Genomic DNA, 27,784 nt, shown 5'->3' with positions numbered 1-27,784 from the left:
CTGTCAATTTTGGAACACGAGTGAAGTACAAAGCCTATAATAAAGAACAGTTTGCCATCCAAATACATCGCAAATGCTGAAACATTTTGATTCTAATTAGAGAGTTACGTGAGCCGTGATGTGAGCCCAATGCCGCTTACTTTCACTTTCGCTTGAAAGTAGCCGATTTCATTTTGGCTTGTTTATTTATTTGTTATTGTTCTGTTCTGAATATCATTACATTTAAATGATTTGTTGTGGAATATATTTTGTGTATTTTTTTACCACATTTTATTGTGTATATTGGTATATGTATAATACCGCGAAATTCAGTGCGGTCAATATGACCGTCTATGGCCGAAATAGGTAAATATGTTAATTTGTTTTTTTGCATTACGTGTAATTTATATGAAAAGCATTTTAAATGAAAATAAAGACACTTTTAGGAAAAGTCAGGTACCAGCAGGATTTTATTTATTTTTTCAACAAAGTTATTGCAGATATAAAATTCAAAACGGTCAAAATATGACCGCCATGGCATTTCTAGTGTTTAGCTTATACACATGTTGCTATGAAAGCAAGTCCAGGATGAGTCAAAGAACCAAACAAACCAAGATCATACCATATCGTCAACAATCAAATCCAGCTAACTGAGTTAGCGACGTATGGAAAACGCACCCCAGAACACGGAAACAGATGAAAAACAAACATAACTCTGACAGTAATGGATCCAGTTGATGTTTATTTTACAGATATCAGATAAGACGTATTTGGTTGGGAGGGCCTTAATTCAACAATAAATAGAGCATCATTTCTGAGCACAATATTATTCAACTAGACCATCTTCAGACTGCTGGTTAGTATTAATATTTATATATATATATATATATATATTTATGTTTATTAGGACATTTTTCTTTTGAAATGTTTTGATAGGGCATAATATAACTCATATGAATAATATATTGGATAAAAAATAAGTATAGCAATTGTTTATAAATGTATTAATATTGCTATTTGTTGTTTATATAAAAATTATTATTTTGTTTAAAAGCAGATAACTGCTGAATTGTGAAGGTCTTCTGTGAGGTTGATACATTGATGAATTCCAGGTGAGTTGAAGGTTTATGCACTCTCTACACCGGGATAACATTATAATTGGAATCCATTAGTTTTCTTATTATTATTTCAATGGCAGCCATATTAAGTAGGAAAATTATAAAATATGGCACAATGTAGGGATGGTAAAGAAAAGTAAAAAAAATGTTATTTTTTTTTACATTCAAGTGGTTGTAATTTTTGAACCATCTAGAAAAATAAAACGTAATACATCTGATGCTGATCACATTAAACATCTTACATTAAGACTCTTTTCAAGAATTTTGAATAGTACAATATCCTGTTTTTTTCACCACTCACATGATATTTGGACCGAGCCGCACAGAAATGACTGAACAGTTTAAAAAAAAAAAAAAAGTATATTTGTTCAAAAGTGTACTTAACGAGGTCGACCCAAAATTGGTTCAGAGGCTGTATCTCGATCAATGTAACTTTGATCAATCGAAATGGTACGTTTAATTGGAACCACGATCTGAAAAGGAATCTAAGGAATCTGAAAGGAGGAAGTTAATTATTATATATATTGTTATTCGCTATAACAATCGCCTCGCTCTACATTATCTCTTATATAATAACAGTGTAAAGTTTTACCAAATTGTCTTAATATCATGGGCGTAGAAGATGAAATAAAATAAAAACAGAGCAAACTCAGCAAAGGCATTTAAAATCCAAAGAACGAGGCAGGTTAGTCACATTAAACTGACTTTAAGTCATGGGGCTCTATCTTGCACCCAGCGCAATTGACTTTGTACACCGACGCATGTCTTATTTCTATTTTGCACCCGACGCACAGCGAACTTTTCCCTTTGGCAGACGCACGTCGGTAAATTAGGGAATGAACTTGCACTCCGGGACGGTTCAGCGAAAAGAGGAGGCGTGTTCCGCCGCAAACGTTCCCTGGTGTTATTTTGCAGTTTCAGAAAACAATTCCACCACTGACCAGGAAAAACCCAGTCTAAAGTCAGTGGCGTGTTTTCGCGTCATTCGGGGCTCAAGATGCGCGGTCATGATCAAGACTCGCGTGCCTCTATGAGGTGAGTCCCTTTGTTTATTTCCCGATCTAGTTTCTCTTCTGGTGCACCAGAGGAGGGCTACTTTGGCAAATAACATTGGTGATCTGAGGGTTACAGTGAGCACGAACCACTCACTCCTCTAGCGCATCGCAAACATGCTGAGACTGTGTTCGTGGGTGGTTTATGCTTTCTTATGAGAGCATGACCACGTCGGCACGTTGTTCGCCTTGCCTGCAGGCTTGAGCGACCAGCGTGCCGTGTGTCATCGAGGCGATGGCCACGTTCACTGTCTTGCATGCCTGGTTGACGGCCACGATCACTGTTTCACATGCCTAATCAGTGTGTTGAGACTGTGTTCGTGGGTGGTTCATGTTCTCTCATGAGTGCATGACCACGTCGGCATGTTGTTCGTCTCCTCTTTCTCGTAAAGACTTGTGCCGCTCAGCGTGCCGTGTGCCGTCGAGGCTTTCGGTTGGGGTTCTGGTCCTTCTCATGAGGGACCGAGCATTTAATTCGGGCCTCCAGGGGAGGACAGATGTCGATTGCTACATCGAAGAGAGGGCTGTTATACTCTGAAAATGATGCTGAGTTCCTACTATAATGGTGTGTTCTCATGCTGAAGATTCAGACTTGACAGCCACACTTTCCTGGGCTATTCTAAAGTGCCTGAATGTGTGTGAAAATTTTTTGGCAGTATGGAAGCTTTTTGGTGCCAATATGGCAAGCCAAACATGCCTAAATCTGCAGAAGTTTTTCCTCTCTCACTAGCCCTGCACTTTCACTGCCCGTGGGTAGTTCTGACTCGGGGTGGAGCTGCGCTTAGTGACTGACCGTGATTAGTCACAACGCTGGCCCTCGGTCAGACGATCTCCACACTGGTGGTCCAGAAGCGCCTCAAAACCAGCCCGCTTAGAGTCTGTTTCCCCCCAGCAAAAGAAAAGGAAATGACCCTGAGAGAATCGACCCAGAGTATGTGACGTTCTGCTCTTCGGGAGAGCGTGTCATCACCACTCCTTCCCCCGGGGGAGGGCCGGGTGGAGAATTTTGTTTCTGTTCCGCCGCTGGTCATCCAGTCAGTGGTACCCAAAGTTTGAGCAGTCCACTTCCTCTAAGTCGCTCATGGGCCCCAGCGCTCAGATGGCAGTGAGGGCTTCGGCCTCATCACTCTCGTCTCTCGCTGGGTGAGGCGTAAACCAGGACTCGATGCCCCCGGGCCTCGCTCCTCTTTTCCCCTCACGGTCGAGACTGGCAGTAAAATAAGACCAGTCTCCTCTGTCCGAGAGGGTCAGAATGGCAGTGCGCGCCGCCCCCAAGCTGCGCCGCTCTCGTTCCCCTCTCCCCAGCTCTCAGATAGCAGTGGCGCCACCCCGGTCACGTCACTCCTGTCTGCCGCTGGGCGGGAAGGTACGGAGACCAGCAGCCGCCCTTGGGCCTCGCTCCTCGTCTCCTCCCCTTCTCTCGCCAGGCGACAGCCCGCAGCAGAACACTCTAGGGTCTTCTCTGCCGTCTGTCCCCCGGTGGAAGCAGGTAGCTGTTGTCCAAGCACACACCCAGGCCCTGCTCTCGGCCGCTACAATGCCACCGGAGCCGTGTCCCTGCCTTCCGCCTCGCTGCCCCTCCGCGGGTACGCCGGTGGTGCGGGTGGGCTCGTTGCGGCAGTTTCTCGGAGCCTGGCTAGCGTTCCCGAGGCTGTCGCACTGGCTCATCCACACCATCCGGCTTGGCTATGCAATTCAGTTTGCACGCCGGCCTCCCAAGTTCAAGTTTCACCCGTGTGCGTCCATTGGATGCTCCTATCTTGCGGAAAGAGATCGACGCCCTGCTGGCGAAGGACGCGATCGAGCCGGTCCCTCCAGCCGATATGAGGTCAGGGTTTTACAGCCCTTACTTCATTGTACCCAAGAAAGGTGGTGGGTTATGGCCAATCCTGGACCTGCGAGTATTGAATCGGGGCCTACACAAGCTCCCGTTCAAAATGCTCATGCAGAAACGCATTTTCGAATGCATTCGTCCCCGGGATTGGTTTGCAGCGATCGACCTGCAGGACGCGTACTTTCATGTCTCGATTCTTCCACGACGCAGACCATTTCTTCAGTTTGCTTTCGAGGGTCGAGCATATCAGTACAAGGTCCTACCCTTCGGGCTGGCCCTGTCGCCCCGTGTCTTCACGAAAGTCGCGGAGGCGGCCATTGTTCCCATGAGAGAACAAGGCGTTCACATTCTCAACTATCTCGACGACTGGTTCATTCTGGCGCACTCGCGAGATGTGTTGTGCGATCACAGGGACATGGTGCTCCGGCACCTCAGTCAGTTGGGGCTTCAGGTCAACTGGGACAAGAGCAAACTCTCCCCTGTGCAGAGGATCTCTTATCTCGGTATGGAACTGGACTCTGTCACCCAGACTGCGCGCCTCACGGAGGAACGCGTCCAGTCAGTGCTCAACTGCCTCAAGTCTTTTCGAGGCAAGTCAGCAGTTCCACTGAAACAGTTTCAGAGGCTCTTGGGGCATATGGCAGCCGCAGCCGCAGTAACGCCGCTCGGCCTGTTGCATATGAGACCGCTCCAGCACTGGCTTCACGATCAAGTCCCGAGGTGGGCGTGGCAGAGCGGCACATTCTGGGTCAAAGTCACCCTGCACTGTCGCCAAACCTTCACCCCTTGGTCGGATCCTGTGTTTCTATGGGCCGGAGTGCCCCTAGTCCAGGTTTCCAGGCATGCTGTGGTATTCACAGATGCTTCTGCCAAGGGCTGGGGGGCCACGTACAAAGGGCATGCAGTCTCGGGTCTGTGGACGGGGCCCCAACTGAATTGGCACATCAACTGCCTAGAGTTGCAAGCAGTACACTTAGCCTTGTGTCGCCTCAAGGGCCTTCTCAAACACAAGCACGTACTGGTCCATACGGACAGCACTGCGACTGTTGTGTACATCAACCGACAAGGTGGTCTACGCTCCCGTCGTATGTCACGACTCGCCTCCCACCTCCTCTTATGGAGTCAGAAGCATCTGAGGTCGCTTCGTGCCGTTCATGTCCCCGGTGAGCACAATCATGTGGCCGACGAGCTTTCACGTCAGCCTCCCCTTCCGGGAGAATGGCGACTCCATCCCCAGGTGGTCCAGCTGATTTGGCGAATCTTCGGAGCCGCACAGGTAGACCTGTTTGCCTCTCCGGACACGACCCATTGCCAGTGGTATTACTCCCTGACCAAAGGAACTCTCGGCACGGATGCCCTGGCACACAGCTGGCCCCGGGACCTACGCAAATATGCGTTCCCCCAGTGAGCCTTCTTGCACAGAACCTGTGCAAGGTCAGGGAGGACGAGGAGCAGGTCCTTTTGGTGGCCCCGTATTGGCCAACCCGGACTTGGTTCCCAGAACTCATGCTCCTCGCAACAGCCCCTCCTTGGCCGATTCCTCTGAGGAGGGACCTACTTTCTCAGAGAAGGGGCACCCTAGTGCACCCGCGTCCAGACCTTTGGAAACTCCATGTCTGGTCCCTGGATGGGACGCGGAGGTTCTAGATGGCCTGCCACAGGCAGTGGTAGATACCATCTCTTCAGCTAGAGGCGCCCCCTCTACGAGGCGCCTCTACGCTCTGAAGTGGAACCTGTTCGTCAGCTGGTGTTCTTCCCACGGGGAGAACCCACGAACTTGCCCGGTCAGAGTCGTGCTCTCCTTCCTACAAGAGGGGTTGGAGCGAAGGCTGTCTCCCTCCACTCTCAAAGTGTATGTTGCCGCAATAGCCGCACATCACGATGTAGTTGATGGTAAGTCCATGGGGAAGCACGACCTGGTCATCAGATTCCTCAAGGGTGCTAGGAACCTAGATTCGCACCCTGTACCCTCTTGGGACTTAACTTTAGTGCTTAGAGCGCTCCAAAGTCCTCCTTTTGAGCCTTTGACGACAGTTGAGCTTAATATCCTGTCCATTAAGACAGCGCTCCTGTTAGCATTGGCTTCCTTCAAGAGGGTAGGGGATCTGCAGGCTTTTTCGGTCGACGAATCGTGCCTAGAGTTCAGGCCTGGCCTTTCTCATGTTATATTGAGACCCCGGCTCGGATATGTGCCCAAGGTTCCTACCACTCCCTTCGCGGACCAGGTAGTGAACCTGCAAGCGCTGCCCCAGGAGGAGGCAGACCCAGCCCTAGCTTTTCTCTGTCCCGTCCGGGCCCTCCGGGTTTATATAGACAGAACGCAAAGCTTCAGGACCTCAGCCAGCAGAAGGGGAAGGCTGTCTCCAAGCAGAGGTTAGCCCACTGGCTAGTGGATGCTATCACCAGGGCTTATGAGTCCCAGGGTGAGCCCTGCCCACCCAGGTTGCGGGCTCATTCCACTAGGAGTGTTGCCGCTTCTTGGGCACTGGCACAAGGCGCCTCGCTAACAGATATTTGTAGAGCCGCGGGCTGGGCGACACCGAACACATTCGCTAGATTTTATAGCCTAAGTGTGGAACCTGTTTCCTCCCGACTACTCGCTATGGCCAGTAATTAGAGGGAATAGGTGTGTTGGCTTGCGACGCCTTTCCGTGAGCGGATACGTGCGTCTTTTTGCTCCGTTGGTTACCCAGCGAATGGCTAACCTCGTGAGTCCCTCCATCACCCCCTCCGGTGCCAGGCATTGCGGACCGCCGGCACCAGGTCTGCTACCTTCAGTAAGGAGTTGCTAGTAGACTGGGTGCTTTTTCCAGTGGTCCCTGCGGCGACCCATGATTGCCACTTGCAGTTCAGCCGTGTCTTCCCCTTGACAGACTCGTTTTGTCATCCCTGTTGAGTGCGCTCCTCACTCCTTTGGACTGGGACTACCTTCAAGGACTGCCATATGTTTCACTACCCTACGTGGTTAGTACATGTGTGTATTTGAGGGCCTTCCTCTAGGCTGCCTCAGCTTCCGCAGCGTTCCCCCCCCCCATTATTATTTTCCTTGAGGACGGGCACGCTTTCCCAGTGTTATCCAATATCCACTGATTGGGTCTTGTGGAACAGCAGTGTGATTCCATAGCTAGCTCCCGCAACATTTCTGGAAACTGCTGCAGGGCTGTAGCTTAGCTGGGCGCTGGAAGGGGCCAGCACCATGGCGTTTTGGTAGGGATCCCAATTCGTCAGGGGAACTCCCCCGTAGCCATGCTGCTGTACCTTCGCGGAGGACTGGACACCGTCCGGCTCCTCAGCGAAAAGCATTTGTGTATGCGCTTGCTTCCGCCTTTATACTCGCACTCGTAGGCGGGCTGCGGAATGCAAATGTTGCATGCCAATGTTCATTGGCTCGTTTTAATTCACTCGAAGGCAGTTGGTCTCCCTAGCATGATCCCAATTCGTCAGGGGAACTCCTCCGACGAGGCGTCTCCGTTCCCTGGACTCAGGGAACGAGGGTTACCATACGTAACCGAGACGTTTCTAGTTTACATGAGATCTAGACTGAATAAATCCTTATCTTTAGCAAAATAAGCAAGCTGACATTCAGTACAACCCGTGTTATTTATTTAGAATACATACAAATGTAATTTACGTCTTTTAGTTTGTCAAGAGATTTTTTGAAGACTGCGCAGGTGCGAACGTGCTTTACTATGTAAGAACGAGCCAAATATTGAGTCTGGTAATAAAGCAAAATAACTGAGAAAAATTAGAAATGGTCTTCAGATGCCATGTCTGTAACTTATATGACAAAATCTAGCGTTAATTCGATCTCAAACAGATTAATTAAAATAAGTTATTAGTCCACCACGTGCGAGACGTCATAAACCAACGTGGTTAAAGGATACTTTGCGACATATGGTTTCGGGAAACAGATGTGACTAGCTAGTTGATTTCTCCAATGATGCATCGTGCTATGGTAGTTAAGCAGCGAGCTATATAGTTGTACGGGCAGGGCCGTCCTACTGGGGAGGTAAAGGGTACCGAGTACCCAGGGCCCGAGGCAGGGGGGGGGCCCTTAGAAGTCAGTTTTCTATACATACATATACATGCACTAACATTTGTATAGCATTTATGTACAAATAAAAAAGTTCCTGTGCAAAACTAAACTTGTAGTTAGGCACTGGTTTCATATAAAAAAAGTAATTTTCATGCTGTGCAGGGCCCCACCACCCCTCTCGAATCAATGTAAATTGTACGACCCGCAGGTCAGGTCAGGTGCTCCTGCTGCACGGACCTGCGGTGAATCAGTTGATGAGACAGGAGATAGAGTGAGTCGTGATTGGAACTAGGAAGACAGGGGAAGAGTCATGTCTTTCCTTAACCCTCTGGAGTCTGAGCGGTTTTCTGGGCCCTTGAGATGTTCTGACATGCCCTGACATTTGTGCTTTTTTCAGTTGCTTATAAACATATTAATGGCAAAGGTGTAAATTCACTCTATAAAGCACAAACAGGGCTACCATAATATGTGAGCCACGTGTATGTACATGTTTTAATTTTTGAGAGAATAATGTTTATGCGTGGATATTGAAAAAACTAAAAACTAAAAATTCTGAAATAAGGCCACAAAACACATAGTAAATATGTGTCAATAAGACTTTTGACCAATGGATGTCGTCGCCTATAGTTTTTTCTTCAAAATTATGTGAAAATAGTCTTGCTTTATCGTTCAAATAAAATCATACATTGATTTAAATTGATGTAAAACAGGTTTTGCTTGGAAAGCCAATATGCGAGGGGGCGTGAACGAGGAGTGGTTTTCACCTGAATTACCACCCACTCTGCATAATGATGAGCCATTCACACAGGTGTGAAACTGGCTGAGCCACAAAGGACAAAAGATATTTAGAAGACTTATATTGACCATTTAAGATTTTGCTTACATCTATCTTGTACATATGTTGTGCTATTTTATTAAAAAGGTTACAATTACAACAATAATTACAATTTCAACAATATTTCAAGTGTACTCTTTCTTTATAAAAAAAAAAGAAAGATTATAGGCCTACATTTTATCTATGTATTCATTACTTTGAATATAGCCAACATTGGAACAGCTAACATCTTAGTTGATGACTTTATTTTTGACAAAAATATTAGGCTATTTTATATATAGAAATTGCTAAACAAAAGCTTATTTGACGAGGCAGTATATTCTACAGTAAAAACTGTACCCAAATCTACTAAACAAAATGTTGTCTTTCATATTTCGCCTGACTGTAAAGTTGTTTTCATGAAATATTAGGGCATATAAATGTTAATTTGCATATTTCAGTCGATTTTTACTCATCTCAGTATAGCAATACAGTTTGCTAAAACATCATCATTCGTTGACGATAGGCTTATTTACTTTAAATCCAGGAAATTTGTTAATGAAAATATTATTAAAATTAAGATACAATTGATACAAAACGAAATTCGTTTTAAAGAAAGGATTTGTACTTTCTGTTTTGAGGTCTCTGTGAAAGTTTGAAAGTCTTTTAGTGTTTTTTTTTTTTTTAGAGCTCGCGTCCATAATGGAGAACTGTCATGTAATATGTTTTTTGCCAGCTGTGGTAAACAGCGCGCATCTATGCCGTTCATTCGTCAATAAACAGATACCCGAGAAGGAAAAACTTACTAGTATTCCTCAGCTCGTATTCCTTGTATTCCTCATTATTCCTCACAGCGCTGCGAGACGGTGTAAGCAAGTAATGTTCTGAATAAACTTGTGTTTTGGTTTTCTCGAGCTGATACGGGGGCGTTCATAGGATTGCGCGGATTACCTCAGCCATTTGCGTTTGAATAGCGTGCGCTCTCCGTGGGCGGAGTCACATTACATTTGAATTAGCTCTAATTAGGTCGACTGGAATCGCTCTCTTTTAATACAGATTTCACAAGATGAGAATATTTGTTTTTTATATAAATTACTTCATTTAAAAGAAGAGATTTCAAGCTTCATAAAGACATATATCACGTGTATGTGTGAGAAGTATCCACTGAGTTATGGTTCATTTTCGGACGCGTTTCAGAATGGACTACACGGACAGAGAGAAGGCAGAACTCGCTTCGTGTTTATTTTTCTTAATTTGTCGAAAAGCACAACACTATGTTTTTATTGTGAGTATACACAAAAATAATACACATTTAACAGAATCGATTGATGTATGGAACTCCTATGGAAAATCAAAGTCAACAGAGTATTCATAAAATGAAGAGGTTCGAATGTAGATTAATTTTGATGGATGTGAAACACAGCAGGCAGTCGGTCAGAACTGCATAAGTCGAATTAATTGAAGAGACACACCAAACAGGGTCCAAGTTTAACTTGTTTACTGAAGAGCTGGTTGAGTTTACATGTGTGTGGTTTTGACATGCACGCACACAGCAACTCCATATAAACTTCACTGAATCGTAATCAAACTACTATAGATAAACTACAATGAAGCTGCCCGAACTTAACACTCTCACATGCGTTGCATCTTCTCTCTAACGCGGTTTTCGTTTCAGCCCAGGTGACGCTACAGTAACCTCGTGCGCTGTGATTGGTCAAAATCATCCAAGCCATTTAAGGGCATCCGGGCCTTTTGTACAGCCGCCCCCGAATTCAAGAACTGAATTCGATCATCTCACAAAGGTCTATATCTGGGCCTAGTCATCCTCAGGTAGGGCCGGAAGCTGGATGAGGCGAGCTACGACTCGCGTGTAGGTCTTACCCTTGACATCTACATTAGCTGTCCGGACTCGCCCATCTGCGCCTGGGAACACCTGGGTGATTCTGCCTACTGGCCAGAGGGCACGAGGAAGTTGAGGATCGACGATCATGACCACGTTCCCGCTCTCTAATGACATTTTCTCTGTCTTCCACTTCTGGCGAGCTTGGAGACCAGGTGAGTAATACTTGAGAAAATGTCTCCAAAAGTGTTCTGCAAGCAGTTGGCTGTGGCGCCAGCATCTGCGACTCAGAATCTCGGACTCTTGGTAGACTACTTGAGGTAAGGATGCGTCTCTACGGCCAATCAGAAAGCAGTACGGGGTGATTGGATCAGGGTCAGCTACGTCAGATGAGGTATACCCAAGGGGCTTTGAGTTGAGAATACCTTCAACCTCAACCAGAACTGTTCTCAAAACTTCTTCAGTGACGGTCTGAGCCCCGATGGTCACTCTGAGGGCTGTCTTAATCGAGCGGATCTCCCTCTCCCAGCAACCGCCGAAGTGAGGGGCGCCTGGCGGGTTGTAAACAAACTTTATCTGCTGGCTGGCGAGGTGACTCTGTAGCTCCTCTTGGAGGTTGGCGAAAGACTCATTTAATTCACGTTCTCCTCCTTTAAAGTTGGTACCTTGGTCACTCAATAACTCGTACGGTTTCCCTCGTCGAGCAATGAACCGTCGTAGGGACATCAGGAACGAGTCAGAATCAATACTGGTTAGAAGGTCGAGATGGACTGCCCTGGTGGTCATACACTTAAAGACTATGCCCCACCTCTTCTCGTTACGGCGGCCGATTTTAATTAAGAAGGGGCCGAAACAGTCCATGCCAGTTGAGTAGAAGGCTGGACGAAAGTATCTCTGCCTGGTAAGGGGTAGGTCGGCCATGAAGGGGACTTGTGGGCGGCCTCTCCATTTTCTACACTCTACACACTGGCGCTGGTGTCGGCGGACAGCTTCACGGCCTCTAATAATCCAGTATGTCCTTCTGATTTTGGCGAACAGCCTCTCGGCACCGGGGTGATGCAGCCTCTCATCATAATCCTTGATGATTAGCTCTGTGGTCGGATGTCGAGGGTCGAGGACAACTGGATGAACAACCTCCGCTTCTAGTACCTCACAGTGACGAAGACGGCCTCCTACACGAATCAGTCCAGCAGCAGCGTCAAGCTCAGGGGAGAGTGAGACCAACCTGCTTGTGGCTAACACTGGTTTGCCTGACTTCAGAAGCTTCAGCTCATCGGGAAAGGACTCTGATTGAGCTTGGCGAAGGACCGCTTGTTGAACGTCTCTTTGGAGGTCAGAACTGGAGGTGTAGGCCGCCCCATGAAGCTCCTGCCCATAGGCTTTCAGGTACTCTGACAGCGTGTTGTAGTGTGGTGGCTGAAGTGGGGGTGCAGTTGTGGTCACTAACCCGGAGAAGGCTGACTGTCTTAATTCACTGTTTGGCTCTTCAAATGATAGAGGGGGCTGTCTGGGCCAACTATCTGATGGCAGCTTGAGGAAGGCTGGTCCCTGGCTCCACCGGCTCCCTGTAGCAAGATCACAAAGAGGCTTGCCTCGCGTGATGTCATCCGCTGGATTGTCTGCAGATCTGACATAGCACCAGGTGGCCGAAGCTGTTATCTCTTGTATCTCTGCCACCCGTGTTCCTACGAACACCTTGTAACGACAGGAGTTGGATGTCAGCCATGTGAGCACGGTGGTAGAGTCTGACCAGAGCGTGGTGGAGTGAACAGGAATTGTAAGCTCTGTAGTCAGGAGTTGGGAGAGTTGCGCTCCATTAAGCGCGGCACACAGCTCTAAGCGGGGTATAGATTGTTGCTTGCGGGGCGCAACGCGTGATCTGGCGGCTATAAAGATGACTTCTACCTGACCTTTTTTGTCTTCTATCCGTAGATAAGCCACTGAACCGTATGCCTGCTCCGATGCGTCACAGAAAACGTGGACGTCGTATCTACATGACGAGTGATCCATCTGTGAGCTGGCATAGCAGCGGGGTAGAGATATCTTCTCTAATCCACTCAACTCCTTCTCCCACTCAGACCATGAAGTAAGGAGTTCCTCAGGTAATTGCGGATCATCCCAGTCGCGTCTTTTATCCCATAATCGCTGTACTAATATCTTTGCCCGGGTGGTGTAAGGGATAATATAACCGAGAGGGTCATATTGGCTGGCCAGTACATGGTAGATGTTGCGCATTGTCACAGTGGAGCAGCGGCTAGCTCTGTGCTTGTAACGTAGGGTGTCAGACTGACAGTGCCAATGTAATCCGAGCGTAGACTCGTGGACGTCTTGATGGCCTTGACTAAGCCAGAGGTCACAGGTATCAGATCTCGACTCAGAAGGGAGCTGAGTAACCACTGACGGGCAATTGCTGGCCCATTGTCGAAGCTCAAAGCCTCCGGCGATTAAGAGAGAACATAGTTGATCAACTAGGTCTCTGGCCTCTTGAGGGGAATGAAGACTATGTAAACAATTATCAACATAGAATGATTTTTCAATTACCTCTCTGACTGGGTCTCCAGACTGGCTGTGGTCTATGACGTGCCTCTGTAGGGCGTAAGTGGCACAACAGGGACTACATGTGGTACCAAAAGGGAGAACTTGCCACTGATACACATCAGGGGGTTGCTCCGGCTTCAGGTCACGCCACAGGAATCTGAGTAAGGGCATGTCATCAGGGAGCAGCCTCACCTGGTGAAACATACCTCGAATATCACTGCTTATGGCTACCTGATGCTCTCGGAAGCGAAGTAGAACTGCTAGTAGCGATGAGCTTAGCGTAGGACCTGGAAGAAGAAACTCATTTAGGCTGTGACCTTCATATTGGAAGGAGCAGTTATAGACGACCCGGTTCTTGTTATTATGCTGCACCATATGGTGGGGGATGTACCATGACTCTGTGGAGCTCGCAACTTCTCTCGGTTCCAGCTTGGCTATGTAACCTGCCTCCTTCAGCCTAGTTATCTCAGCCTGGTAGGCCGAAGCCTGGTCCGGGTTCTTAAGCAGTCTCCTTTCAACACTCCTGAGCTGAGGGAGAACAGCTTCTTTGGTCATGGTCAGCTGTGGCATGCTCTGCCTCCGAAGCAGTGGTGTAGCATACCGCATCGTCCCTTCTACCTCCACTCGGACCGTCTTCTCCTGCAAGAGTCTGATGGCTTCTTGGTCTAGCTTGGATCTCGTCACTACCTTTTCGCTGCGGTAGGGAATCACATCCATCTGCCATAATCTCTCAACGTGAGCAAACAGGTCTGTGTTGGGGAGGACAGAGGTGAAGAAACACTGGTGCGTGTTAATTTCGTGACGAATCTCATGCGTAGGACCTTGAAGAGTCCATCCCAGGCGGGTCTTGACTGCTGCGGGTCCACCTGGTGGGCCTAACCGGACTGGTTCAACAGGTGTTATGAGGTGGGGGCAATCTGATCCGATCAGCAACATTGGCTGTACTTTATCCATCTGCTGCAACGGGAGGCCAGTTAGATGTCTGTATCTCTTCTTTAAGGAAGCCACCGAGTATGTGTGTTCAGCAAGACCTAGTCTCTCAGCTGTAAAGGCGTGTTGGATGAGGTATTTCTTGTGGGGATGAGACACAGATGATACTGTGAAGGAGACAGCCGCCCCATGAAGCACCTGCTGATCCTGTCTCACTGTCCTTAGTATCAGGTCTTCTGGTTGTCCTCTGAGGTTCAATTGCTGTGCGGCTGCTTGCAGGAGGATAGTCCTCTCAGACCCGTCGTCGAGCACTGCATATGTCTCTAACGATGCATCACCGTTCGTGATGATTACCTTACTCACTTTCAGCATGACTCTACGGCTACTGACAGAACGGTCAACATACAAGATGTCTTTCGTAGTACTCACAAGACAGGAGTTCTCTGGGGGTTTGGACGCTGTATTGATGGTCACAGCTCTCTCGTTCAGATCATGCAATATAAGGAGGTGTTTCCTGTTGCAGGTCTTGCACAAGGCTTTCAGTGAGCATCTGGAAGCGTGATGATTGCGGCCGCATCTCCAACATCTATTATTTTTACGAATCCAGGCCTCTTTCTGGTCCCTAGTCAACTCTTTGAAGTTTTGGCATCCATTTAGAAAATGATTGACATTATCACAATAAGGGCAATAGGCACGTAATTTCTCTTGGTACCTGGCAGAGCTGGGCCGGGACTCTGGAGCAAACACTTTGCGTTCACTGTCTGCAGCAGGTTTCTCTGTACCCAGTAGGAAACTCGTAGATCTTCCAGGAGGCCTGGAGTCGTGACGACCTTCTCGCTTCTTAGTAGTTAAGGGTGGAACATATGTAACGGTCTTGGCAGTGTCATCTTGGACCTGGAGCTCATACTCTAACCAGTCCGCAAAGTCGATAAGAGTGGGGACTGTGATCCTAGAAGGATGGACATACCTCTTAAAGCTGATCTGGAGCTCGTGAGGGAGCTTGCCTTGGAGTCTAGAGACGTGTGAACCGCATTCTAATTCAGATGCTCCCTCAGACCCCAATTGTTCCAACATACTCACTAATGAGCGTACACGAAGCGCGAAGAACTTGAAAGCTTTAACGTCACCTGCCTTGAGATTGGGACCTTCTAGTACTTCTGCGATATTCCGCAGCACAAGCTTGTGGGGTTGACCATACATCTTCACAAGAGCTTGCATAGTGTCTGTATATGGTCTCACAGAATTACAGTAGGAATCTGCTACTAGTAGGGCCTCTTCTAGCTCTAAATGATCAGTGAGGATCTGATACTTAAAGCATTCACTCGCATTCACTGGTAGAAGGTTCTCTAGTGCCATCCGTAATCTTGAGAACTGTCTAGGATCAGCTGCTGTCAGACTGGGGATGGTAGGCTTAGGGCCTCGATATATCTGCTCCTGGACGTGCTGCATCTCTGCTCTAGGCACCAATTCTGGGCATGGAGGCAGACAGAAGTCCCTATCACTCTGGCGACGACTATGTCTGGGACTAAGCGTCTCATCCTCATATTTTACAGCTGTTACCGGCTGGGCTGTATTGGTGTAGGACATCTGTGGGGGGGCACAACGACTCTCTTCAGCATATGGGTGCTCTGGCCTGGATGAAAACGTTAAGTCTTCCATCTCGTTTATCAGCTGCTCACACTGGACCGATTGGTCTAGAGGAAGCTCACCAGCATACACTGCAGAATCTCTCTGTCTATGGACGGACGGTGGCACATGAGTGCGAGGGGCTGGAACTGGCGTTACTGGTCGACGAGGAGTCTCTCTTCCTGTGACTATCTGTTGAATCTCCCGCTTTAGCGTAGCATTCTCTGCCTGGAGCCCTCGCATTGTGGATAGAATCTCAGGTAAAATGTGATTGCGTAGCTCGTTGTTGTCTCTTTTCATCTCAGTCCACATAGATTTAATATCAAGCAGCTGCTGGTTTTGGAGGCGGAGCTGATCATACTCCTGCGACGCATGTCCAGTTGGATCTGGCCATTCATCTCGTAGTAGTAGATCATCTGCGTACGGTGACTGACTCTCTGGTGAAGATGATCGTGAGACGCTATCAGCCGTGGACGGAAACAAAGGTAGTGCTCTCTTCATATGTGCTGAATCAGAAACTTGGTAATCTGCCAGATGTGCAGGTAGTCTTATTTGTCGTCTGGATCGGACAACAGGAGGATCTGGTTCAGAATGGGATGTCATCTCTCTGCTGTAATTCACTATCCGGCTCGAAGGACCATTTAAAATGAAGAGGTTCGAATGTAGATTAATTTTGATGGATGTGAAACACAGCAGGCAGTCGGTCAGAACTGCATAAGTCGAATTAATTGAAGAGACACACCAAACAGGGTCCAAGTTTAACTTGTTTACTGAAGAGCTGGTTGAGTTTACATGTGTGTGGTTTTGACATGCACGCACACAGCAACTCCATATAAACTTCACTGAATCGTAATCAAACTACTATAGATAAACTACAATGAAGCTGCCCGAACTTAACACTCTCACATGCGTTGCATCTTCTCTCTAACGCGGTTTTCGTTTCAGCCCAGGTGACGCTACAGTAACCTCGTGCGCTGTGATTGGTCAAAATCATCCAAGCCATTTAAGGGCATCCGGGCCTTTTGTACAATTCATGAGTTTCTTTTACACTGATAAAAAAAAAGCGAGCTGGTATCGCCGGCGATACCGTCGACCTCAGGGGGTTAAGAAAGGAAAATTAGTGGCTCAAAAATGAAAAGAAAAGAAGATTAAAGAAAGAAAGGCAAATGAGGGCAAGCAGTTGCTCACTCAGTTTTTTAAAAAGAAAGGTGAGCTCCAAATGCATCGAGCATTGACATTGTTTTAACATAAATATCTACTCCAGGTAGAATAGCATACATTTATGTTCATTTATGTACTCTATTTGAATAATATACCAATACTTTATAGTATCACACCCTACATAGCGAGCAAACAATGTTTCTGGGTAAATAACAGGGAGTGAGAAGCAGACGGAGGCGGAGCTGGGAGCTCAACACACTGCCACTCCAGACAGCTGGGCAGCTTGTCTCCTCTTCTGCTACAGTTCTCCCCAGAGTCAGAAGTTTACATGAAAACACTGTATATTTCCCTCCATTGTCAAAATGTAACACCCGCGAAAACACAGATCGTTAGCGCCTATTTTACCGCATTGTTATGCAAATTAGCTCGTGCAAGCTCGTACAGGATTGTTCTCAGTTTAATCCACATCTTAATGATTGAAAATGACTTATTTTAAAATGTAATTAAAAGACTGAATGTCTAGTTTGGCGGTTAGTGTACCCTGTGATTCTATAGTCTGCATTTATTTTAAACAGACAAATAATCATCAATTAACTTGTACTTCGCCTACACTTTAAATTACTAATTACAGTTTAAAGTTTAAATGTGTACAATAACAATGTACCCATTTTGCTTATTTCCTCTTGTAGCAGAGGCAGAAATAGAAGATGAGGTTGATATTCACATAAGTGATGAGAGGGAAAGTGAAGAATGTGATGAAGGTAGTCAGGAGCAAGAGGACAGAGCTGAAGAGGAAAGAGAAGAGAATGAGAGACTTAGGGATACTGGTGAGGGATTGTCTGAGCCCCATTGGTATCACTATGGTATTTAGTACGGGGGCCCAGCTAGATGGTTTGTACCCAGGGCCCAAAATTTGGTGATACGCCCCTGTGTACGGGAAACGCACCCCTGAAGCTACTTCAGACCAACACATTTTAGATTTGCGTCGGGCACAAGAGTCCTTTATCCCGCCGGTATAATAGCAACAGCGCCGAGATCCGCCCACAAAGTTACTTGTGTTTCGCGTTTGATATTTGAGTTTCAGATCATTAAAATAGGGCCATGGGGTTCTTCTATATCATTTAATCATTACAATAGCAATCTATATGTTTCTTTGTTTAAATGAGGATGAGAAATTGAAAATAATAACTGTATATGCTGAGGTGATATGTTGTTATGTCTTATATCAGGATGGCCATACTTGTGGTTTTGTTTCTGACACTTACTGGGCTGTGTGTCGCTGATTCCCAAGGTACATTTAGAATAATACAAGAAAAAATGCCTGGATATGAAAATCTCTAACCATTGTGAATTACATTTTGAGCAGATTAATTTATTAAAATTATACCCTGAAATATGGTAATTGAAAATGTGATTTATTTATTTATATTTATTTGTAATGCTTTGTCTTATACTTTTTTTTTTGTCGATTTCCTATCATATTAAACAGGAAATCTTGCTCTTAATGGCATGGCTGTGCAGTCCTCCTTAGGCCACCCACAGGGAGATGCTCAACATGCAATAGATGGAAACAGAGACTCAGATTACAAGAAGGACTCATGCACTTTCACCAAAACTGAGTTTAATCCATGGTGGAGAGTCGACCTTGGAAATGTCTACAGTGTAAGCAACGTTACCATCACTAATCGTGGAGACTGTTGCAAAGACCGCCTTAGAGGAGCTCAGATTCGTATTGGTAACAAGCTGGACAACAACGGAAACAACAATGAGCTGTAAGAAATGTTTCAATTGTTTTATCATCTTCCCATGTATATGTTGTTCAGTCTGGTTTAATAAATCAGGAGGCAAAATTGTAACTCCACACACCAACCACTCAGTGAGCCACAGCCATGGAGATGGACTTTACTTTAACATTTTATTCAGATTGTGATAAGACATTTGTTTCTTGAATTAGTGCTAGTTTCAATACAGCTGAATTTAATTTGTTAGACGTGTGAATTGTTTTGCGTAGATTCTGGTTTTCACTTTAACACTGTTATTGTATTTGCAGGGTTGCAACTCTTCTCACTGCTCCTAATGGAACAGAAACATTTTCATTTGAGTCTGTTAATGGCCGATATGTCAACATTTTTTTACCTGGGAATGATGAAATCCTCACTCTGTGTGAAGTCGAGGTGTTTGCAGGTAAGGGACAGAGAGAAGACTCTGATAGAATTTGTTTATGTACTTATTAATGTGTGTGTAACTGTTATTATTTTATCAACAGTATTGGACACACCATCGTACATTTGTGGTCCAAGTGAGTGTTCTTCTTTACTTTCAATGTTGTCGATAGCGCATATATTAAATTCTTACTGAACATTTGGTAACCAATAAGGGATAATGTACATCAAGACGAATGTTATCGCAAAATAAACCCGACAGGGTGATCAAGACCCCGGCTTATTACATGGCTACTAGCCACAAAAGAAATAATTTTGGACACAAAATATTGATTTGAGTTGAAATATTTGATATGCTCACTTGTAATAAACGCAAAGGTTTTCTGTGAAGAAAAAAAAATTCTTAGCAAGACAAACATTTAAGGGATATTGTACAGTCATGTAAAACAAATAAAAAGTTAGGGACATACTGATTTGTGATGAAACATGTAAAAATAGTATTACATAGCCATTATTATTTTGACCATTTTATTGAGATTATACTTTGCACATTAAAGTAAAAAACAAAAAAACAAAGTTATTGTTTATTATTTTATGTTATACAGGGAATATTGCTGTTGGAGCCACAGCCGTCCAGTCTTCTATAGTCGCTGGAGGAGTAGCTCAAAGGGCTGTCGATGGCAACAGGAATTCAAATTACAATGGTGCGTCATGCAGTATGACTAATGCGGACAGAGACCCCTGGTGGAGAGTTGACTTGGGGTTAGTCTACAAGGTAAACAGGGTTAGCATCACTAATCGTGGAGATGGTGCTCCAGAGAGGATAAATGGAGCTCAGATCCGTATCGGCAACAGCCTGGAAAATAATGGCAACAATAATGAGCTGTAAGTATTGTCTCTCTCTTAATACTTACACAAAGTGGTTAGAAAATGAGTAAATAAGATAACATTACTTTTAATAAATCTTTTTAATACAAACTTGCCTTTGACAGAAGTACAGGTGCTGGTCATATAATTAGAATATCATCAAAAAGTTGATTTATTTCAGTTATTCCATTCAAAAAGTGAAACTTGTATATTATATAGACTCATTACATGCAAAGTGAGATATTTCAAGCCTTTATTTGTTATAATTTTGATGATTATGGCTTACAGCTTGTGAAAACCACAAAATCAAAATCTCAGAAAATTAGAATATTACATGAAATCACACAGTAATTACACAGTAATCCCATGGTCATTGAACCAGGTTTTGGTTATTTTGGCAGTGTGGGCAGGTGCAAATCCTGCTGGAAAATGAAGGAAGCATCTCCATAAAGCTTGTCTGCTGAAGGAAGCATGATGTGCTCTGAAATGTCCTGGTAGACGGCTGCGTTGAGTGGACAGCACAGTGGACCAACACCAGCCGATGACATGGCTCCCCAAAGCAACACAGACTGTGGAAACTTCACACTGGACTTCAAGCATCTTGGATTGTGTGCCTCTCCATTCTTCCTCCAGACTCTGGGACCTTGGTTTCCAAATGAGATGCAAAATTTGCTCTCATCAGAAAAGAGGACTTTGGTCCACTGTGCTTTATTAAATCCAGAGACAACGCAGCTGTCTACCAGGACATTTCCAGAGCACTTCATGCTTCCTTCATTTTCCAGCAGGATTTGCACCTGCCCGCACTGCCAAAATAACCAAAACCTGGTTCAATGACCATGGAATTACTGTGTAATTACTGTGTGATTTCATGTAATATTCTAATTTTCTGAGATTTTGATTTTGTGGTTTTCACAAGCTGTAAGCCATAATCATCAAAATTATAACAAAAAAGGCTTGAGATATCTCACTTTGCATGTAATGAGTCTATATAATATACAAGTTTCACTTTTTTAACGCAATTACTGAAATAAATAAACTTTTTGATGATATTCTAATTATATGACCAGCACCTGTATATTTAATATGCTTCTTGCTGTTTTGATACGCCCCTCTCTATTTCTCTGTGACTCTGTCTTCACAGGGCTGTGATTGTTGTGTCCATTCCACTTGGAGAGACAAAAACATTTGAGTTTAAGCCTATTAAGGGCCGATATGTCAACATTTTTATACCTGGGCGCCAGGAATATCTCACACTGTGTGAGGTGGAGGTGTTTTCAGGTGAGCAATAAAATGAGAGAGACATGATGTGTAGACATTTGTTCTATTTATACTATGTGTATGTTGCCTTAAAAATGTTTTTCTGATTTCATTGCCAGATTAAGTGGAATGAGAGGATGTTACGCCACAGTCCACTGATCCTACAAGCAAAATACCAAACTTCTGTTTTCTGAGCAATACTAATATTGCACTTTTTTCCATTGTTTTCATTTTACCTATATGCACCTTTTATCCTTAAGATAAATAAGTTTCAGTGCACATTCAGTAAAGGTTTGTAATGGTTTTAAATGCACCTGATTCTTAACCCGTTTGATCCAGGGGGTTGTGTATTTACTTATCTTTGTTTATCTCTGCTTTCCACATCAATAAATGACTACAGCATTGCATGTTGTATTGTATGTTTCTGGATCAAAAAAGAGAGGCTTAAGGTCCTTGCACACTGAGTCCGAAAGTATCACATGTTTTTTCGCTTTCGTGATTCGGTGGCTGTTACGAACTTTAAAGGGTCTAGGGAATGTACCGTAACATTTATATATTAATATGCTGCTGGATGTGAAATGAGGTGGAGGAACATGACAGACACTCTTTGAAAGAGAAATAAACTGGATTTTTATTCACACAAAGCCGAAGCCACTAGATCCAGTAAAATAACAATAATAATGTGCACTATGTACTGTTATGAATTGGAGGACGCAGAAGAATCCATTTGCAGCTTTATTAGAATAATCAACAGGCAGGGTAAATCAGGGGCAGACAGAACAACGGAGATAATCTCAGAGCAGAAACAGATAACAGGCAAGGGTCGAGGCAGGCGGCAGGAATCACAGTCCAATGAACAATCCGGGTCAAGACAGGCAGCAGAAGAATCAGAAGTCGGTATAAACAATCCAAGGTCATTAACGGTTCAGCAAACACAGGGAAAACGCTCAGAAATTGTACGCCGGGGCAATGAAATACTTCACAGCGATCTTCTGTTTTAGTGTGGTTTATATGGTGTGTCTGAATGAGATGCAGGTGAGTGCGCAATCAGTCCCAGGTATGAAGCATTATGGGAATTGTAGTTTTGTGAAGTGATCAGTCTGGTGTGGAGTGCCCTCTGGTGACTCTCAGAAGCACTCCAGCTGGTGATCGTTACATGTACAATGTGAGAATGTAAATAAACAAACAAACAATAAATGGGAAAAGAACAAAAGTGGCGCCAAATAAAAGAACAAAATATAACAAAACAATCCTTAATCTAAACCTAATCTAACCAAAGAGAAAGGTAGAAAATAAACCGAAATCTTCGGTGCATCTGGCACCCTAATTAAACTACCTAATAAAACAGAAGATACATTAAGTGGCGCTCACTTCTTACCTAGTGTGTCTAGACAATCATCTGCTACGTGTGTAGTGTATATCGCGATATACTGACCTGCGTTCTCTTCCCACTATATCAGCTGTTGCTTGATATATCAGAGCAAATGAAAAGGTAGACAACACAATACAAAGAACAAAGCACATAGCACACAACTCAGACGCGGGCAGAGACAAAAACTCGATTCACTACAGAAAACTCATTGCGCTACAAAGAGCTCAGTCAGCTACAGAAAACTCGTTCCACTACAAAGAGCTCAGTTCACTAAAGAAAACTCATTGCGCTACAAAGAGTTTAGTTCGCGATCGAGAGAGAGAGCATGAATGAACACGCCATCCTTTTAAACCAGCTGGACGGCCTCCGATTGGCTCTCAAGCGCCTTAATGAAGACTGACGCCCAACTCGGCCAATCACAGCAACCTGCGAGCAGAGTAGGGTTGGGTATTGGTTAGGTTTTATCCGATACCAGTACCTACTCGGTATTTTTCAAACGGTTCCGGTGCTTAAACGGTTCTTGAAACGGTACTTAAGAAAACTAAACCGCACACACTTTATCAAAAAAATAATACCTCTGTGTGTGTGTGTGTGTGTGTGTGTGTGTGTGTGTGTGTGTGTGTGTGTGTGTGTTGTGTGTGTGTGATTTTCTGAAAAAGATTTTCTGATTTCTGATTAAATGAAAAATTGTGCCCTTTAAACACTTGAGTTAAGATAAAAATTTTGTCTTCTCATATTATGACTTTTACAAAACAGAGAAATATCTGACACTGAGCAGAAATATTTAACACACAGTATAGCCATATAAATATACTTGATATTGATATACTTCATACTTGATATTCAAGATTTGCAGTTGGCATTAAAATTACTAGACTTACCCGAAGAGGAACACTGGCAGCTGAACTTGAACTTTAGTCACCTCTTAGGCGTGTCAGAGGTTTTGGGTTCTAATCCGCATTCGTAGTTTTTTTTTTATTATTCTTTTTTTTTTAAACCGATTATGCTCATCAGTGGTTGTATATCAAGCAGGGACACTTTGTGTCCATTATATTTTGAGATTTCACCAGAACGAATAGATATGAGGCGCCTTCTAGGGCTTAAATCAAACTTCATTCACGCACATATGAAACCCTTGCATACACATGTACTAGGTAGTCACACATAGGCTACATGTATACTGCTGAATGCTCAAACTAATACATATGAAATGCACAACTTCTAAAGTCGCTCACGCACACAAACGCAAACTCTACACACACGAGACGCGCGGAACTCTCCGCGCACATACTCATCTGAGACGCGAGCGCACACACACACACACACACTCTCCGCGCACATACTCATCTAAGACGCGAGCACGCAGACACAAACTCTTCGCGCACATAATCATATAGACGGCGCCTCATAAATAGATCGATCTCCGCAACGTATTGAAGCGCGCGTCCGAGTGAAGCCAAGTGTGTGCGCGAGCCAAGAGAAAACACTATCCGCGCCACTGATCGCAGCGGCAACGAGCACTTTGATCACTTGATTTAAAAACACACATTTCAGTGCTAGATCTCTTATTTAACAAACGAACTAAATGAATGCTCTGCTGGTTAACTGGAGATGTTTTATTATTGGATCATTCGTGCCGCGAGATGTTTTATAGGGGGCGGTAAAAAACGTCAGGCACCGAAATCAGGCACCGAAAGTTTCGTTCTTATTCGGTCTGGTTACTACCGTTTACGTCGGAACCGGTTCCCTATTGGAACCGAGTTTCGGTACCCAACCCTAGAGCAGAGACAGTGCGCTGGAAACAGAGAAGATAATGAGCACAACAGCCAACACGTGCAAAGTACACTAACGTGCACAAATCAACTAAAACAAAACAAAACACGCGTGGAGTGTAACAGTGGCTCTGAATTGTCTATTGTCACCATTCAAAATGCTTGCTACGGATGCGAAAAACACAGAAAATGTAGGCAGTGTACAAGCGTGATTGACATAACGTGAGGTCGTATTTATTTTTTAACATGCGAAAATTTCGGATGTGAATTTCGGACTCAGTGTACAAGGGCCTTTATTTGGATATTTACAATGAGGAGGAGGTATAGTGTTGCATAGCTACCCATCTAGGATTGAGGAGTTTGTAACAAAGTAAAGAATTACATTTTACAAAAAAAAAGATAAAGAAAAAGAAAACCATGGAGATTTCCAACCTTCTGTCCCAGAATCAACAATAACCACCAAATCAACCAATATTAACTTTTAGTTCTCTTACGAGAGTTCTCTCGTACTGCGTTCGTAGAACGCTGCGGGAAAAGTCTCTTTTCACGAAATACTGAAGCAAAATTATCCTTAATTTTCATATTTGTAAAACGCATTGCGGCAGTGCACAGCCATGGCGAGACGGCTCGCTCACTCATTGGCTGTTCTGCGGCAACTGCATGAGCCTATCGAGCGAGGGCTGATGCAACATCAGACCAATGAGAGTGCTTCGCGCGCTCCTCGTCACATCCCGCCGAAACGGGTGTGGCCATCCCCTATAAAAGGAGCTCGAGTAGGCTGATTCAACTGATTTTCATCTCTTCAGCGAAGCTCACGCATCGCTGGATCACGGAGAAGCAAGCGTCGTCGAGGCAAGCTTTTCAGCGGGACGAGCCCTTGAAGCCGCTGGCCTTCGCCGCCTTCTACTGCCGTACCTGCTGCGCTTTCCGGCGCTTCATATCCTTTATCTGCTCTGTTCTGTGTGTGTGTGTGCAGTGTTCCCCGAACACTCACCCCTAAAAGAGCCGCGTCTTTTTCAAGATGCCATCCTGTGGCTCGTGCCGAGCCCCGCTCACCGAGGGAGACCGCCACGTTATTTGCGTCTCCTGTCTGGGCGAAGATCACGCAGCGCTCGCGCTCGCTGACGGCGGCTGCCCTCACTGCGAGCTTTTGCCGATGGCGACTCTGCGGACTCGCCTGGCACAGTTCTCCGAGCCTGCGCCCCCCGCCGCGGTGCCGCGCCGTAAGAAGCGCCGCTCGCAGCGGGCCCCGGAACCCACCTCTTCCCGACAAAGCTCGCCGGCTCGCCCGCCAGCTTCACCGGCTTCCCCCGAAGCACTTCCTGATGCTCAGCGCCCGCAGTCTGCCGCCGCTTCATCTGAGGAAGTTGTTTCTGAAGTCGAGTCGGTCGAAAAGGATTCCTGCTCTCTGCTAGCTTCAGGCAGTGAAGACTGGGCGAGCTCTGCGGATCTCACGCCTCCTGCCCGAAAGCCGTCGGCTAGAGCTAGCATCGAGAGGGAGCTCATGCGAGTACTCGCGTTGGCCGCGGCGAGCCTCGGCCTCGAGTGGTCTGCACCGGAACTCCCCTCGCGCACCCGGCTTGATGGTAGCTTCCTCCCTGGTGAGCGCACTTCTCCTGTGTCTAAGCCCGCTCCGTTTCTTCCTGAGCTTCATGAAGAAGTGGCGAAGGCCTGGAACGCTCCCTTTTCTGCACGAACACGTTCGTCTGTATCCCCAGCATTTTCCTCCCTGGATAATGCTCAGGACCGAGGCTACCTCACTCTGCCGCCGGTGGAACAGGCGATAGCAGCCCACCTTTGCCCGCCCTCTGCTGGACGGCGGACTAAGCCAGCGCTGCCGTCAAAAGCCTGCCGCATGACGTCGTCGATGCTCGCGCGGATCTTCTCCGCCGCTGGGCAGGCGGCATCGGCTCTGCACACCATGGCCACGCTTCAGGTTTTCCAAGGCGATCTCCTCCGCAAACTGGACGAGATAGGACCTGAAGCTATCTGCATCACGGACCTGAGAAGCGCGTCGGATCTTTCCCTCCGCGCTACCAAGGCTGCAGCACAACCCATGGGACGCTGTATGGCTTCCGCTACCGTAGCCGAGAGGCATTTGTGGCTGACGCTCACGGAGATGGCTGATGCAGAGCGCAATGCGTTCCTCGACGCCCCGCTATCCTCCGCTGGCCTCTTTGGATCTTCTCTCTCCGAGCTCGTGGAGAGATTTTCCGAAGCCCAAAAAGCGTCACAGGCGTTCAAGCACTTCCTGCCGAAGCGCCCCAGTTCTGCAGCGGGCCGTGAGAAACAGGCCCCTCGGAGCTCACAGCCTCAGCCCCCGCCTTCGGCCGCCCCCTCACAGCGACAGCAGCGCAGCTCACGCCCTCGCTCTCGCTCTACTAGCCGCCGCCCCACTCACCGCGGGCCGCGACCAAGGGTTGTGTTGAAGCCGGAAGCCCCAAAGAAATCCTAGCACGCCTAGGAAAGCGCAGGTGTGTAAGCCCCGTTGCGACCGGGCCCTCACCAAAGCGCACCGCTGTCTCAGTCCCAGGAATTGCGACTGCTTCAGCGTTCTCAGCAGAGCACAAGCCCGCACAGCTGCCCGCTTGCCTGCACACAAAAGCCGTTTTTACGGCTACCCAGATAAATCCCGAAAAGAGTGTATTTTCTGGTGTCCCGGCCAAGGCCGATGGTGCTATAAATGTAGTGTTGATGCCCACTTCTCTGTGCCCATCCCTACACACAAGCACAGCCCTGCACACAGGGCCCGTACTCATAAGATCGACGCAGTTCGATCGCGCCCCAAACATAGTCAAAGTGCCCACTTCCCAGTGCCCACAAACGCTATGTCTGGCAAGCCACAGGCTCCCTGTAAAAACGGGACCTGTGCGCGCCCGCTCTGTTCAAGCAGACAGCGCGGCCAAAGCAGTAAACGTGCCCGGTCCCCGCCCACGTTCACTTGTAGGCTGCATGAGTCCCATGAGACCTTCTCAGACCTCCCCCGCTCAGATAAACACTGTAGCGCGGTCGAGGATGAGCGTTTTGCCCGCTGTATTACGCGCGCTCCCCGCCTCAAATGTCTCAGGCGTAACGCCTATGCTAGCGCACCCCGAAGCGCCGCCGTCGCACAGCGAACAGAGCGCGCTTCGCATCCAACCCCTAGCCGGCCATGCAGACGCATGGGCCGCGCTTCCAGGGGTTTCGGACTGGGTGCTAGACATTATAAAGAGAGGCTTCTCGCTACAGTTTTGTCGACGCCCTCCACGCTTCACAGCGCGCGTCGAAACTACGGTGAATTCAGAAGTAGCACACCTACTTCGCGCCGAAATATCAAAACTGTTGAGCAAAGGGGCGATACAACATGTATCCCAAGCTCAAAGCGAAGGGGGGCTATACAGCAGATACTTCCTAGTCCCCAAAAAGGACGGTGGTATCAGACCCATA

General features: G+C 46.3%; 2 protein-coding genes across 3 annotated transcripts in view; both read left to right on the top strand.

The window, feature by feature from the left end:
• The window catches only part of LOC311093321 (fucolectin-1-like), a 144,444-nt gene that overhangs the window by 41,528 nt on the left and 75,132 nt on the right, over nucleotides 1–27,784 (top strand). The gene's annotated exons all lie outside the window — the stretch shown is intronic.
• On the top strand, nucleotides 808–21,619 carry LOC311093313 (uncharacterized protein). 2 transcript variants are annotated; one of them, XM_084130624.1, is made up of 9 exons: nucleotides 808–835; nucleotides 1,034–1,091; nucleotides 18,158–18,219; nucleotides 18,418–18,700; nucleotides 18,979–19,112; nucleotides 19,195–19,227; nucleotides 19,696–19,975; nucleotides 21,099–21,235; nucleotides 21,334–21,619. In XM_084130624.1, exons 2-9 carry the CDS (start codon nucleotides 1,081–1,083, stop codon nucleotides 21,336–21,338), a joined length of 945 nt encoding a protein of 314 aa, XP_083986750.1. In that variant the 5' UTR covers nucleotides 808–835; nucleotides 1,034–1,080; the 3' UTR covers nucleotides 21,339–21,619. The 2 variants fall into 2 exon arrangements, with proteins under 2 accessions (XP_083986750.1, XP_083986751.1); XM_084130625.1 differs by lacking the exons at nucleotides 808–835; nucleotides 1,034–1,091 and having other exon boundaries at nucleotides 17,080–18,219.

This window comes from Abramis brama (genome assembly GCF_963993115.1).
Source record: "Abramis brama genome assembly, chromosome: 12".
Classification (NCBI taxonomy): domain Eukaryota; kingdom Metazoa; phylum Chordata; class Actinopteri; order Cypriniformes; family Leuciscidae; genus Abramis; species Abramis brama.
Note: the sequence above shows the minus strand (reverse complement) of the source record. Positions and strands in the feature narration are given on the sequence as shown.

What these genes read in the sequence shown, in the direction of transcription:
- LOC311093313 (XM_084130625.1), top strand. Translation starts at nt 18,144, where the DNA reads ATGTCTTATATCAGGATGGCCATACTTGTGGTTTTGTTTCTGACACTT. An exon ending in AACGGAAACAACAATGAGCT is followed by an intron (nt 18,701 to 18,978) that starts GTAAGAAATGTT and finishes TTGTATTTGCAG; the next exon opens with GGTTGCAACTCTTCTCACTG. An exon ending in TGAAGTCGAGGTGTTTGCAG is followed by an intron (nt 19,113 to 19,194) that starts GTAAGGGACAGA and finishes TTTTATCAACAG; the next exon opens with TATTGGACACACCATCGTAC.